General features: G+C 28.9%; 1 protein-coding gene across 1 annotated transcript in view; it reads left to right on the top strand.

Moving 5' to 3' along the window:
- The window catches only part of LOC136979681 (RAB6-interacting golgin-like), a 30,587-nt gene extending 19,970 nt beyond the window's left edge, over positions 1 to 10,617 (top strand). Inside the window, exons 2-5 of the mRNA XM_067275722.1 lie at positions 2,391 to 2,639; positions 2,721 to 2,855; positions 3,213 to 3,420; positions 7,680 to 10,617. Coding sequence (XP_067131823.1) covers positions 2,398 to 2,639; positions 2,721 to 2,855; positions 3,213 to 3,420; positions 7,680 to 7,817 — 723 coding nt within the window. The 5' untranslated portion in view covers positions 2,391 to 2,397 and the 3' untranslated portion in view covers positions 7,818 to 10,617. The remainder of the gene's footprint in view (positions 1 to 2,390; positions 2,640 to 2,720; positions 2,856 to 3,212; positions 3,421 to 7,679) is intronic.
- Positions 10,618 to 14,001: the final 3,384 nt, after the last annotated feature.

The following is a 14,001-nucleotide window of genomic DNA, read 5'->3' as shown; positions in this document are numbered from 1 at the left end:
ATAAATAATAATCCAATGATGACTTAAGGAGGTATACTTAACATTAATATGATACTGGTAAAAATTGCTGTATTATTTTAATATTGAAGGAAAATAAAATCAAAATTACAAAATAAGCTTTCTTTTTGATAAATATATTTCAAATATTTTTGAAAAAACTTTGTTCTGTTCAATTCCGGATGGAGATGAAATTGTTTTCTCAATAAGTAAGAATTTTATCACCAGAAAGAATGTTTTGTGATTTTGATTTTATTTTTCTTTGACATTAAAATAATTTAACATCAAAAGACAGCATTTTTATCTGTAATGATGACTTTAAATGCAACATTTTAACAATATTTTAAGGAGCTAATATTTGAACTTATTGTTAGGGTAGTGAGTAGTCTGCCGGTAGTGAGTTTAATTTATAAGCTCTACAAATGTGCAAACTAATAGCCAAGTTTATGTACCTATTTGGATTAATGGATAACTGAAAAGGAACAATAAAAGGTGGTAATTTAAACTTGTGGAAGCAGAGCATGTTATCAATCTGTTCAATAAACACATCTAGAAAAAGATAACCTATACCACTGTCTGTCATATGGGTAAACCTTTACATCTCAATAATGTTACCATGCAACACTCCCACACTAGATATACCAGAGTTGTGGATAATGCTGTTTAATCTTCTAAAGTTGTAGATTGCATGGTTTCTAATAAAACACCTCGTAGTGGCATTATGTTGCTATATGTTTATTGACTGTTTAATTAATACCGAGGTTGCGGTCAACATTTTCATCATGGAAATGTGAGCATTGGATGTTCCATGCTGCCTTCCTGTAAGCCTAGAAGTTTGACAGTTCACATTTTCGTGATGAAAACGTTGGCCGCAACCTCTCTATTATTATTTATATATTTTATTTTAATCCAGTTTTATTCCTGATGTTTTTCTTTTACATATCATCGTATTTTTGTATTATTGTATAATTTTGTAAATTGTATATGTGTAATTTAAATTTTCAAATTGCATGCAGGACAAGCAATTTGAAAAAATGTTAGTTGATGTTTGGGTTCTTTTTCTTGAATTCAAATGTTTTGTTCTCTATGAACAATTCATCCTGAAGAGGACAGTTATACACTGCCAAAAGTACTCACAAAATAAATTATTTTTATGTAATGCCAACAAACAGTGGTATACATTATCTTTTTCTATTAATATTTGGTGTGTATAGCTATTTAAAACTTTACTACAAACAGATCTAAAAAGGCAATGGTATTAGCAAGTGCTCCAGTTTCTAAATTAAACTTTATAGGTGGAAAGATGTTATTTTATTATAAAATGTGGAAAAAGGCCAAAATTTTCTCAAAAACTATGCCAGAGAAGAAGTGTGTCATCAACATATGTAAGGTATAGAAGAGAGTAATATTATTAATAATAATATGTTTCATAATATGAATAACATGTCAGGGCTAATAATATTAGCCCTGACATGTTCTCTCTCATTAATTTCTATTTTAGTTAGTATGTCCTCTAAATTTACTATCAGGGCCAATTTTAAACACATTTTAGATCATTATAAACATACTAGTAATCATAAAATCAAACAAATCAAATTCCATAGCAAACTTATCAGTTAGAAATTTTTTAGCTTGTGTAACAATTTAACTATAGTCCCTGCCGATAAATCCAAACAAATAGTTATAATGGAAAAAGAAAAATATGATAAGGTTAAACTTAATTTAGTCTCTTCTTCTCAATATCACACATTAACCGAAGATCCTACTTTAAGCATACATCAAAGTTTAGTAAAAATAATTAAAAAACTTAAAGAATCTAATTATATTAATACTAATGATGTTAATAATATTTTTGAATACAACTGGAGAATACCCAGGCTCAACATCAGAGTAAAAACTCATAAATTAAATGAATCTTACTACCTAGTTGTAAAGAATATAAAATTTAATGTCAACTTAGAGAAATTCCTTAAAAATAAACTAAATATATTTGATAATTCAATTAATAGCATTAAAAACTCTGACCAGTTCATTAAAAACCTCCAAAATCTCAATATAAATAAAAATATGAAAATGAGAGCCTGGATATAAAAAACATGTACCCCTCTATTCAAAAAAGTTTATGATAAATACACTAGAAAAACTTGTTTGAGTGGTATGACATTGAGCAGTATAGCCAAAGACATCAATTAGTGGAGAATAACATCATGAAGTCTACTTGTAGTGACTGTTGATTGTTGTTTTGAATGGTGAATGTAAGATGCATCTCTATTTTGGAGAAGTAAAAAATAGGTTTAAAAAATGCATATTAGAATTGTGGAAACAACAATGTATTACAATTTAGGAATATTCAAACTTTTGCATTATTGAAAATTAATTTAAAAATTTTTCAGTTTTAGTATGGATTCAAGTAAATGTACTACGGCAGAAAGTACACCAGTAAAGAGAGATGATACAAAAGGTCAGAAAATGCAGCATGGGATGATGGCTTTAATACGTGTTAATCCATCTCAACAGACTTATGAGATAATTGAATGTGAAGATGAAAAGAAAAAATGTACTTTATCAGAATGCAGTGCCTCTCCTGTTGAAAGTTTAATTGAAGATGAACAAAATATGCAAAATCAGATGTTAACTGTTAGGTAATTGTTTGATATATATATATATATATATATTTAGATTTAATTTCTTTAAAGAAACCAAAAATATATTTTAAAATTTAGTGGTGAAGATTCAGAATGTGAACAGATATGGGAAATTCAAGATGAACTGAATACACTTGATAGTTTTTTTAGAGCACATGTTACTGCTTTAAAAAAACAAATTGAAACTGCTTGTCAGGAATTCACTTTAGCACAGTAAGTATTTTAATAAGTTTTTAATTGTTTGAATAATTTACAGTAATTTAAAAATAAAAAAATATCAGAATTATTAAAAAGGATATTACATAAAATTTTATATGCATAATTTTATAACTATAGCAATCTTTTTTAAAAAATATTTTAAAGTATATTTGAAAATGTAATGGATTACTATTTTGATAAATGCAGGTTATCAATATAAAATAGATTAGTTCATATATATTTTTACTTTATTAATGTGGGCAATAATTAGCTTAATAAAATTTTTAATTTTAATTCATTGATAAAATTCTTCTATTTCATAAAACTTAATTTAAAAAGTAATTATTATATTGATAAATTTAATAATTACAGAAAGAAATATAAAACATTAGAAAAAGAATATGTAAATGCAAAAGTCGAATTTCTTCAGAAGTTAGAACAGAAAGAACAATTGCAAGAAAATCTTCATACTGTTATTCAGCAGTATGAAGCTCACAGAGCTGTTAAGTTACATGAGCTTGAACAACGGCTTAGGAAATTTATTTTGAGTCGTGACGGAAAGATAAAGCAAGAAAAACAAGTAAGATTTTAGTTTTATTTGCAATAATTGTTAATTTTGCTATATATACAATAGACACTGCTTAAATATTGGGTTAATGTTACCTATGGTAGCGAAATATGGAGGTGCTTCTGGTAATCTCGAGTAAGGTTTTCTAGTAACGATGTTCATAGAGGTTGAGGATGTTCATAGAGGTTTTATTGTCATCGAGATTGGTTGTTTCACAGTGAAACAACCAATCTCAATTTATGCAAATTAAATTTCGCTAATGTGGATTTTTTCATGTTGTATTAACTGAAGACACTAAAAATTCAAAAAAAGCAGCAGATTTTTTTACGAATTAAGTAACTTTTGCAATTTTACTTTAAATAATTGGTTTCAATTCAGTGATTAACTCAATAACACAATTACGAATTTGAATAAGATTAATTAATTAATAATGTCTGATAGTGATATTGAAAATGACGACTTCTGGAGGAAGTGTACCAATCGTCAATTCTATAAATTGCTTGAATCAGAGTACTCGGATTTAGGATTAGACCCTAGAATAGATAGTGGGTTTAAATTTGCAGTGAGGTTAGGTCTTCAACATACTGAGAAAGTCTGCAGTAAATGTGCAAATACATGCAAATTGTATTATAGAACAGATAGAAATTCCTGTGTGATGTGTTGCCAAAGCTGGCATAATAGTTCAGCTTTTGACGGAACATTTAAAGGCAAATGTGGAAATATTTCGTGGGCATGTGTTTTGACATTTATATGGCACTATCTAGGGTTGGAGTGTACTACAACAAATTTAGCAATAGCATCAGGAATTTCCATAAAGGCAGCTATCGTTTGCCACATACGTTTCATATGCTTGTCACATATCACATACGTTTCATAATGCTTGTCTCCTTACATAATTTGACATTCAAAATTGGTGGACGTAACAAAACTGTCAAAGTAGATGAAACAGTAATCTGTAAATGTAAATACGAAAAGGGCTGTAAAATGAAAAGTACAAAATGGGTAGTCAGAGGTATTTGCAGGGAAGACAAAAGTTGTTTTATATGCCAAGTAAATGATAGATCTGAAATAACTCTAAATTAGATTATATCTAAATTTGTAAATTTTGAAAGTGTAGTGTTGACAGACGAATGGAAAGGCTATAATCACATAGATGACTTGGATGGAATTGAAATCACTCAGAAAATTTTGTCAACCCAAATGCAGGAGTACATACACAAAACATTGAAAGACTGTGGGGATATTTAAAAAATAAAAGGAATTTGCCAAAGCATTATATGGAAGATCTATCAGATACCTATATGTATGCACTTATGTATAAAAAATTTTGGAAATGGCTATCAAAAAACCCAGGAGAGAGATTTCATATTTTTATAAAGCATTTAAGCATGATTTATCCCAGTGCTGGAAAAACACCAATTTGGAAAGAACCCAAGTCTGTTCCTGTTGCTCCAACATCTAATATTAAGAAAAAAGGAAATAGAAAATAAAGGCAAGAAAACAGATAAAATTGTTAAAAGGATGGAAAAAAAACGTACTTCATCATGTTGAATCAACCTCGTTAGAAAGAAAACGTCGTAAAAAGGAAAATGTCAACCATTAAAGTGAGTAATTTATTTTTCGTTATTTTAAATAAATGTTAGAGAACAATTTATCAATTATCATAAAAACTAAATTTTTAAAATATTAGTTCATACATATTTATTCTAGTTGACATCTTGTTTGCAGATATGCGTGTGCAAACAAGATGGAAACTGGAAGCACCACCATATTTTGCTATCATAGGTAACATTAACCAAATATTGTAATCAGAGATGATGTTCATTTTTAATAGTTCAGTTATCATCTTTGAGTAAACAGACATTTTCAGCTCTTTTTGTGTTATCAATCTCAATATGAGACTTATGGAAAAAAAATCATTATTAGTTACTGCTGTAATATTTTAACCAGTGCTTGTTTTTTATTACTCTTTCTTTCTGTAAGTTCTTAAAGGTAGCACAGAAAACAATTTTTTAAATCATATTAATGACATCCAAAAATACTATTTAGCTTTATTGTATGATCATTGTTGTTTAAAATGTAAAATATGTTGAATTACAAGATTTGGTTTAATTTTATAGTCGTGCATCTGAACTGATATTAGTGAATGTAAAATGCACAAATTTATCCTAACTATAAATTTTTTTCACATTAGTGAAAAATTTAAAAGAAGTTAATATTGTACAGTGTTAAAGATTGTTGTTTGATATAAAAAAAATTTTAATAACTTTTTGTTCATTCAGATATTCTTAGATCATATTATGTACTCAAATATAAAATTTTATAATATAACTTTTTTTTAATAATCACAGGAAATATATTTTATATTATTGGTATTCCACATTTGTGTAATATCTTTTAGATATTATATGATTAATTCTATAGGCTTAGTTACTGTCAGTAGTTCTTAAATCTGAATCTTCATTCTACTTTTAATAACATAATTAAAATTATTATTGAAAAGTGATTCAAATGACATAGTATACAAATGCAAAGGTGATTTAAAATATATTAGCAGAAAATAATAATGATGACTTGGCTAGAGATTTAGCTTCAGTATCATTTAAATGTAAAGAAATTATATGTAACAACTACAGAAACATTATTAAATAATATTGCCACTAATCTAAATGAATAGTGGATGTCAAAAATTTGAAAGCTGTTGCTACATTCATTATTCAATATACTTTTAACAATGGTATTACCTGTTAAATTTGTTATAATTAACTTTAGAAAATTAGATAGATAAAGCTAGCAGTAATTTTGTTTATTTTATGTTGAAATAGATTCTTAATTATAAGATTATGTTTTAGACATTTTTTAAATACAAAATCAGACTATAAAATAATAATAAAACATTTACTAAGCTTTCTCTGAAAAAATAATTAATATTGCTACTAATTTTAATAAAGCTTTCAATAGCACAAAAATTATATAATTATGTGTACATCAAAATTTTAGATACTCTCAATCAATGTACAGGTATACCTCACCTTACGTCGGTAATTGGTTCCAGGAGAGGCGACTTAAATCATTTTTTGACTTAAGTCAAAATTATTTGTCACTAGGCTAAACCACAAATAACCATTCCCAGTTCTGTATTTTATTTATTAATGCATTTTTAATAATATATGGTTAATAAGAATCTATTTTAAGCTTACAAACAAAGTACTTTTTTTCTGTACTATATTAAAAACTAAAATTTACCTAAATTTACGAATACATGTACAGTACATACTTGTAAATGTACATGTTTACAATTTGGCGATGTTTACAGTACATCATGGACTCTTTATTTGTTAATGTGGTTTGCTCTAAGACATTATAAAAAAAATGATTTTGTAAGGTTAAATAACAAACACAGTTATTAAAATTATATTGTGATAGTAGAAAATAAACTAATTTACATTAAATTTACCAATAAAGACCACTAAATAAGACAACAACACAAAGTCACAGATGTTTTCATATTTCGTTCTCTAGGATTTATGATGTACAGTATTAACATTTACTGTAAATGTATGTATTTTAATATGATTTTATATAATTTTATTCTTATTTATTGTATAGTAACATAGTAATATGATTTTATGTGCTTCTAATGCTTTTCTAGTGATATTACGACTTCAATATTTGTGGTGGACAGATGTAAAGTCGAATAAAATGATTTAAACTTGATTTTTATTTTTTCATATATATATATAAAATATATTTTATATATACAAAAACAAACGACATATAATCAAGAACAACTTAACTCAAAACGACGTAACCCGAGGTATATCTGTAATTGGTATATATGAGAAGTATTAAACTTATTATGATTTTTACAAATAATGACAAAATTGTTCAAACTATCTTCTCTTTTGTTATTTCTTTTAAAGGTAAGTTAATGATTCCTTCTATAACTACTGTATCTCTCTTGGGACCTCTTAGGTAATACTTTACATAGTACTGCTTCCTACATAGTTACATGTAAACTGTACATAAAAGTATAAGTTAAAATATTTTAAGCAAATAAAAAATATTCTCATATAGTTTCAGAAGAGTTCGTGTCTAATGTTTAAAGGAAATTATCTCTTCTATAAACAAACAAATCTTATAAAATTAGATATTAATTTATTATATGAAAAATATAAATGAATATTTTAATGCAAAATAAATTTTGTGATCTTTCTTTTGTAAATAGTTTATATATGTATATATTTTTTATAATATGAGTTTACTTTCAGAATCTCTTGAATGAAAGAAATTCCAACAAGGTCACTAACATCTGTGAAAATATTGATAAGAAACAGCTAAGCCAAAGTGATGATGGAAGTAATCACATCAAGAATGAGAATGATGCAAGTCCAAAAGAGCAAGTTTAATATAAAGATACATATTGCATCTTATTGGTTCCTGGTTTGTCTTTCAAAAATTCGGACATATGCCAGCATGTCTTGTTTGATATCTGCTCTGAACAAATTTGTTCAATTATTGATAAATTAATGTCCAAAGTTTGACTATGATGATGATTATTCATTAGTGAATAATGATGAATATTCTGTTTTATCTATTGGTAAATTCTCTAATGTTTTTTAGTTTCAAATATATATATATAAGATATTGTCATTCAATAATCTAATTTTATTTTGCTAATTTATAACTAAGTTTTCTACTGAAGCTAGATTCAGATGCAGAATTAGTCTCAAAGTACTGGTAAAAATCAACCAATCATTTTACTATTTAATACTCATAGAAAGGGAAAATTGTTTTATTAACATCTGCATTAAAACATATCTATTTTTTAATATATCTATGTATTATTTGCCTTTAAGAATTTATCTTTATGAAACAGGGATTTACATTTTCATAAATATATATATATATATTTTAAATGTAGTTATTGCTACATAGTTTTAAAATTTTACTGTTAGAATGAAATTGTTGCTTGTTTTATTTTTGAATTTTTCCCTCATATCTAAAACACTTTTTATATTTTTATTAACATGAGATTTTAAATAATCAAATTGGCCATTTTCCCACTTGTGAGTATAGACGAATAGATTTTTTAATGATTTCTACGAATCTGCATTAAACCAATTCATATGCTAGTATAAAGGATAATTACATTTCTACATACATATATTTTTGTAGATTGAGTATTTGGAAATGTATTTTGTAGTGTAATTAAATTATGTAATTAGTTATATGCACAGATACACTGTTAAGGATAATTTATTCCAGAACTAAATTGTAATTTTAAACAATCTTAATATTTCAGTTGAATAATTTTATTGATTACATAATAAGTTGAATATTAGCATAATCAAAGTAATCAAGATTATAGTTTAATTAAATTATTTGTCAACATTCTTTATATAAATAATTTGGTTCTGTTTCATACAAAAAATTTACTTAATTTGATAGTAACATTTATCTAATAATATGTTAACATATTTTTCATTAATTTATACTGCACACTTAAACAATTATGTGAAGGTTGTGGCATGCTTTATTATTAAATATTACTGGACTGGCCAACAGATTGGTCATAGATCTCTCGGTAATGTGTTTTCTGCAATAGTTTACCAGTACAAATGAATGAAATGTAGTTGATAACACAAAAATACATTTTATTTTACAAATCTTAAAATTTGTTACTTTAATGTTTTATTCATCTTGCTTAGAATAGCTTCTCAGCACAATGATCAGGAACTACTGCCATACACCAAGATTAGCATTATTATTTTTGGTGTTTTTAATATTTTGCAAATTGATATCAAAATTTTAAAGGTACTGTACGGAATTAGATCATATGAATGTTTCTTTCTTACTAGTATTGTCTGACCAACTTATCTGTGCACGTTTTCAATTATCTAAATTTATTTTAAATACATTTTCTCATAACAGGATTATTGGTTAATCAGTTGTAATGATTTTGAATTTGTTAACACAAAACAGAAACATGTTTAATGAAATTCTAGTCACAAAGCAAGCTCATGTATTTTTGACAAATTATTATATGAAAAATATGCTAGTCAATAAATTCTCTTACAATAAAATAGATTGTTCCAAAAAATATGATAATGTGTGTAACATAAATACAGTTAAAATAATATCCAACTAACTTATTTTTACAAAATCTTATTTAAACTAAGGTCAATTCCATTTATATCACTCTTTGGAATAAAATGTCCTTAACAGTAAATTATTTGTGTTAACAATCACTATTTGACTAACACTATTCAAATTATTTTATTTGAATTTTTAATTCTGACAAAGGTTGCTGTTAGAAAACGAAGGTAACACATTTTTAATAAAATTATAAGAAATCTTTTAATCACAGATAATTCATTTTAAAATCCAAAAACTTACGTTAATCAAAAATATGTTTTTTACCACAGGAAAGTTATTTTTATTATGAGTTTATTATCCAAACCTTGTATTATCATCTCATACTAATCATATATCACAAAATATTTATTTTTTTGAGTTATAATTTTTATTTGAATTAGTTGTTGTTGTATGTGTTGTTAATGATTTTTAATTATTTAAGCTGTTGGTTATGAATTAAAATATTTCTTCCAATGATGTAAAATTATTTAAAAATTTTATTATTGTTGATTTAGTGGCCTATAAATGTAACTAGATTTTACTGTGAAGGAGCAATGGCTTCCATCATTATCGTGATAAATATTTAATGCGATTTGGCCAATTATTTTCGTAAGAATATACATTATCTAGTCATTTAAAATGTAAATTTGATTTTATATATATATATATATATATATATGTATGTATATACATAACTGTGTATAAATACGCACTAGAAATACACAATTTTATTGTCACCACATTGCACAGTGCCTTATTCTTTAACGGTATTTCGATTACCGTTTTGAACATACCATAAATATCTTTTAAGTACACCAAAATGTAGGAAAGTGTTAAATTTGTGCCATCGAATGCAAATTACATATAAATAAATATACGTATAATACACCGATATTTCTATTACCGCAATAACATCCAGACAGGAAGTAGTGTTAATTGCACAACTGTGATTTTTTAGACCGGTCACTTAATTGTTTTAATTCTGATATGTGCCTTTTAAATGATCTTCGTGTAACTTTGTTATTCTGTATCGATTTAAAAAATAAAAATATATTGCTTATGTTCACGAAATGTCTACGAGAAATTTTATTCTTAATTTCTAATTTATACAGTTATTCTTAAATACAGTAAATTTAAAAAAATCTTACTTTAAAAATCTAATTGATGGCATTTGAATACTCTAATTTTAAAATTTTCTATGTTTTTCAAGATGCTTTCATTATAAGGATATATAAACATGACGAAGTTTGTTGATTTATTTTTCATATTATATCATTGTTGGCATCTTACGAGAGTTTATCTCTTGTTGGTTAAATCTATGTCCAAATTATCTGTAGTATAGGAAATCTTAAATCGTTGGCAAGTAATGAATTGCATCGTAGCTTTCTTATATCTATTAGTTTAGTTTCAGATGAGAAGATATTTGCTTCTCTAGACCTTTTGAAATTATAAGTTATTAAACTTATTTTCTTTTTGTTTCAATTTTAAATTTAACAGTTCTAGTTCAATGGACAATTTTCAAATTTTTATTCTTAAGCAATGTTAATAAAATATGAAAATATAGAAGATACAAAATGTCGTTTGATATCCATCTTCACAATTGCCAGTGACATACAAACTTCATCTACCGAAATGACCTTTTAACCAATTTGCATTATTGCAGAGGCATAGCCGCCAATAAAATTTTGTGTCTAGATGAAGATTGGATATCCATCTATACAATCACCAGTGATGTATAGAAGATATAAAGTGTCTTAGTATTTACATTTTTAATAAAAATACAGTCAGCTGACTTGAAATTAAATAATGTTAATTATCTTAAAAGCATTTTATTGTTGGGTGGATGGTTGAAGCAGTAGAAGCATTGTCCTACTGCTCTGGGAGGTACGGGATCAAATCCAAGTGAGGAACTCCAGAAATTTTTCCTGGATGGCATAGATCACCCAGAAAAAATTTTTGGAGTTCCTCACTTGGGGGAAATTGGGGCCACCCAGGAAAAATTAATTGAATTACAAATAATGTTATTTTCTAATTGTGTTCCAGTTATGGTATTAATTATGTGGCACGTACCAAAATTCCTAATCTGTATGCGATTACTTGCAGGCAATTGGAGTGCGATTCAAACTAACTGGGTGATAGCTGCCGTCATTTGTTGGGAACTCCACAAACTACAAGCTGGCGCAGACGTGCTTTCACCATCATTTCTCCGAACAGAAAAATGGCTTTCGTAGACATTTTGTTTTGTCGGTGTGTTGTCGTCGAATTCTCGTTAGCGAGAACTTTGCCGCCGCACGAGTTCGTCGGCATTTACGGAACTATTACGGAGATGCCCGTTCGGGTCTCGGTACGACAAGAAGGCGGGTAAAATATTTTAGAGAAGGACGTACAAACGTTGCCGATAAGCTTCCGAGCGGCAACGCAGACGCGGTCGACGAGCTAGTCCGAGAGGACTACCGTTACGGAAATCCTACGTCGTTCGAATGTCGGACACAAGGCCGTACAGAAAACGATAGTCTCTCGCTATCACGAAGTTTGTTCGAGGCAAATTCTGCAACTTCCTACAAATGACCACAAACACACATTTGATCACGTATTCTGACTTACTGGTATGCTATCAAACTGACGACAAAAATTTTCTGAACAGTATTGTGACGGGAAACACATTTCAACCCAGAAACAAGCAGAGGATAGAATGGAAGCACACTAACTCACCTAGACCAAAAAACCCAGGAGCAGTTCCTTCGTCTGGAAAAGTTACGGGCACCATGTTCTGGGATGCGTGTGGGTCGATTTTCTTCCAAGACCATCAATACTTCTTGGTACGTGCAGATATTGCAGAAACCGCGACGAGCACTACACAACAGGCATCCATACAATATCATTTTGCAACAAGACAATGCTTGTCCTCATACACAAAATGTATGAGGACAAGCATTGGTCACAAAATGTAATTGAAATGATGGCTGAGTTGCCGTCACATCCTCTCTACAGCCCCGACCTAGCATCGTAAGACTCGCTCGTTCACGCCGTCAAAAGACAGAATGCAAGATACGAAGTTTAACAACGACGACAGAGTCGTAGGTGAGGTTTGCAGGTGCCGGAACGGACTTCTACGGGAGTGGGATTTTGAAGCTGCCAGTACGACCACAGAAATGTGTCAGTCGTTCTAGCACAGCGATTCTCGACCACCGTGCCGCCACCGCGAATACCCATACATAAGCGACATCGGACAAGTAGTTCGATTCGTTCTACCTTTCTAGGGCGCGTTTGGAAATTGTAACCGGTCTCAGTAATTGTAAATCACGCGACTTCCGGTCTAGACCGGAAGTCGCGTGATTTAGTTACTGAAACTTCCGACCGCCAAGCTTTTCATGTCCGGTCTCGAAGACCGATGGCAATGGGAAGGTGTAAGTCTGCAATTTTCAAATAACAGCCCAATTAATTAAGTTAAATAATACATATATTTTTAACTTTTTAAATCTATTACCGAGCTCGCATCAATTTACACTCTTTCGGTATAACTACGTCACACCTGTCGTCTACCTCATTTACATAGTCTCGTGCATTTACGCATTAACGTTGCTGCCGTCGGGAAACGCGTAATCCCGAAAATACCGCACCGTTTATTTATCGGAGAAATAAATTAGTTTTATTATTATTTTGGTTTGTTTCTCTTTCCGAATACGGAGGTCACGTGATTCACGACGTTCTCCGAGGAGGCGAATTGCGAAAGGTAAGAATGCTTTCAATTTCTTTCCGGTGGGAATGCGAAAATCTCGCCTAAACTAAACAAAATGAAGTCGGGTTGTCCGTCACATTACGTCATTAGTTTGCTTATCCGGTTGTATTCGATTCCGGGAGCGCTCCCAATCCTCCCAATCTTGCTATTTAAATTTTATTAATGGTTAAAGGTCGAGTGGGTGGTCGCGTGTCGTATCTCGAGAGGGGTAGGACTTACGGTTTTACTCGTTATTAGCGTTTACAATTTTTTTAAACACAACTTCGTCATTCCCTCAAAATCGAGCTATTTGTCATTTTGCAATAATACGAGATTTTGTTATAAAACCTTTCTATAACAGATGGCACCCCGCACGATGTTGTTTATGATTAATAATATAAAAGTTATTTTTAAATAAATTCTAATAACGGCCGGGAAAGTTACGCAACTCGTTGCTAAATTTTTTTTAATTGGAAATTTTTCGAGTTATTGACGCGTAACACCTTGCCAGTGACTCCCACATCCATTTATTTAGAAATAAATTGATAATTTTTGAAGTTTTTTTGGTTATGGTAATCAAAATTTGCATAATGAGCTCTCGTAGAAAGGAAAATTGAACGAATTTAATTACCGTAGCCAAGTGTTCATTTGATACGCATCTTGTATATATTAATAATAATACAATTCCGACTTAAAATACAGATACATAATTGTTCCGAAACTCGTATCGGGTTATC

The sequence above is a fragment of the Centruroides vittatus genome, unplaced genomic scaffold, assembly GCF_030686945.1.
Source record: "Centruroides vittatus isolate TY-2023 unplaced genomic scaffold, ASM3068694v2 contig_630, whole genome shotgun sequence".
Classification (NCBI taxonomy): domain Eukaryota; kingdom Metazoa; phylum Arthropoda; class Arachnida; order Scorpiones; family Buthidae; genus Centruroides; species Centruroides vittatus.
This window is presented reverse-complemented; position numbering and strand designations above follow the sequence as displayed.